Here is a 979-nt window from a genome sequence, read left to right as displayed (position 1 = left end):
AACCTGACGATGCTGCTTCCCTACTGGGTGTCCCAGCTGTGCGGGGGGCTGCTCGGGGCCTCCCTGGCCAAGGTGGGTGATCCCCTCGGGGGGGCTGCTGGGGGCGGGGTGGGGACTGTCTAACTCTGCCTGTTTCCTCCAGTGGGACCGGGTGGGAGGGGGCACTGGTTCACTCCAACCCACCCCGTTCTCTCCGCGTCTGGACAGCCCAGGAGCGGAGGCAAGTTCCGCACCAGAGGTTTCCCTCCCAGTCCACTCCTGGCTTTCGGGGGTTTGCTGGCCCTAATGTTTCCGCACGTTTCACCCAGCCACTCGCTCAGCCACGGGCGGCCCACCCAGCTCTGCCCGGGCTGCCGGGGGAACACATTCTCCTCCCAGAGCCCCGAGCTCACCTCTCGGTGTGTTGCTCAGCTTGCCCTTAACCCGAGTTCTCCGCCTTCGATGGGAGTTCAAATTCAACTTCCCAATGGAACCCTCTCATCCCAACACGAAGTCTGGCTCTTCCTTTCTGTCCCAGAATTTCCATAGCGCCTGCCTCCCTCCCTGTGTCCCTCCGTAGGCCTGTCCCTCCCTCCCTCCCTCTCTTCTTCCCTCCCTCCCTTTCTGTCTCAGTCCCTTCTTCCTTTCCCCCTCCCTTCCTCTTCCCTTCTTTCTTCCATTCTCTCTCTTTTCCTTCCTCTCCCCCTCCCTTCCCCTCCCCCCCGCCCCCCTCTCCCTCTCCTTCTTCTCCTCCCTTCCCTCAAGTGTCAGTCCAACTAGGGTTCCTTCCAGATGTAGGCCTTGCTAGGCACGTGTGGGTGAGTGGGAGGGTGGAGGTGGCAGGGTGGGCCTGCTAGCGGGCTGGGTCTGGACGATGGCTCTAAGACCTGGCCCACTGCAGACTTTGGTCTCAAGTCCCACATTCCTGTTCCTTGCCCTGGGCCCCCCCATGCCCCCATGTAAGACCCCATTCCCCGCCGACCCTCCGGCTCTGGTCCTT

At 62.6% G+C, this 979-nt stretch overlaps 1 protein-coding gene across 1 annotated transcript in view; it reads left to right on the top strand.

The window, feature by feature from the left end:
- The window catches only part of AQP8 (aquaporin 8), a 9,842-nt gene that overhangs the window by 1,609 nt on the left and 7,254 nt on the right, over positions 1–979 (top strand). The window contains exon 3 of the mRNA XM_006753627.2: positions 3–72. Within this exon, the coding sequence (XP_006753690.1) occupies positions 3–72 (70 nt within the window). The remainder of the gene's footprint in view (positions 1–2; positions 73–979) is intronic.

Source organism: Myotis davidii, unplaced genomic scaffold (genome assembly GCF_000327345.1).
Source record: "Myotis davidii unplaced genomic scaffold, ASM32734v1 scaffold150, whole genome shotgun sequence".
NCBI classification, from domain to species: domain Eukaryota; kingdom Metazoa; phylum Chordata; class Mammalia; order Chiroptera; family Vespertilionidae; genus Myotis; species Myotis davidii.
This window is presented reverse-complemented; position numbering and strand designations above follow the sequence as displayed.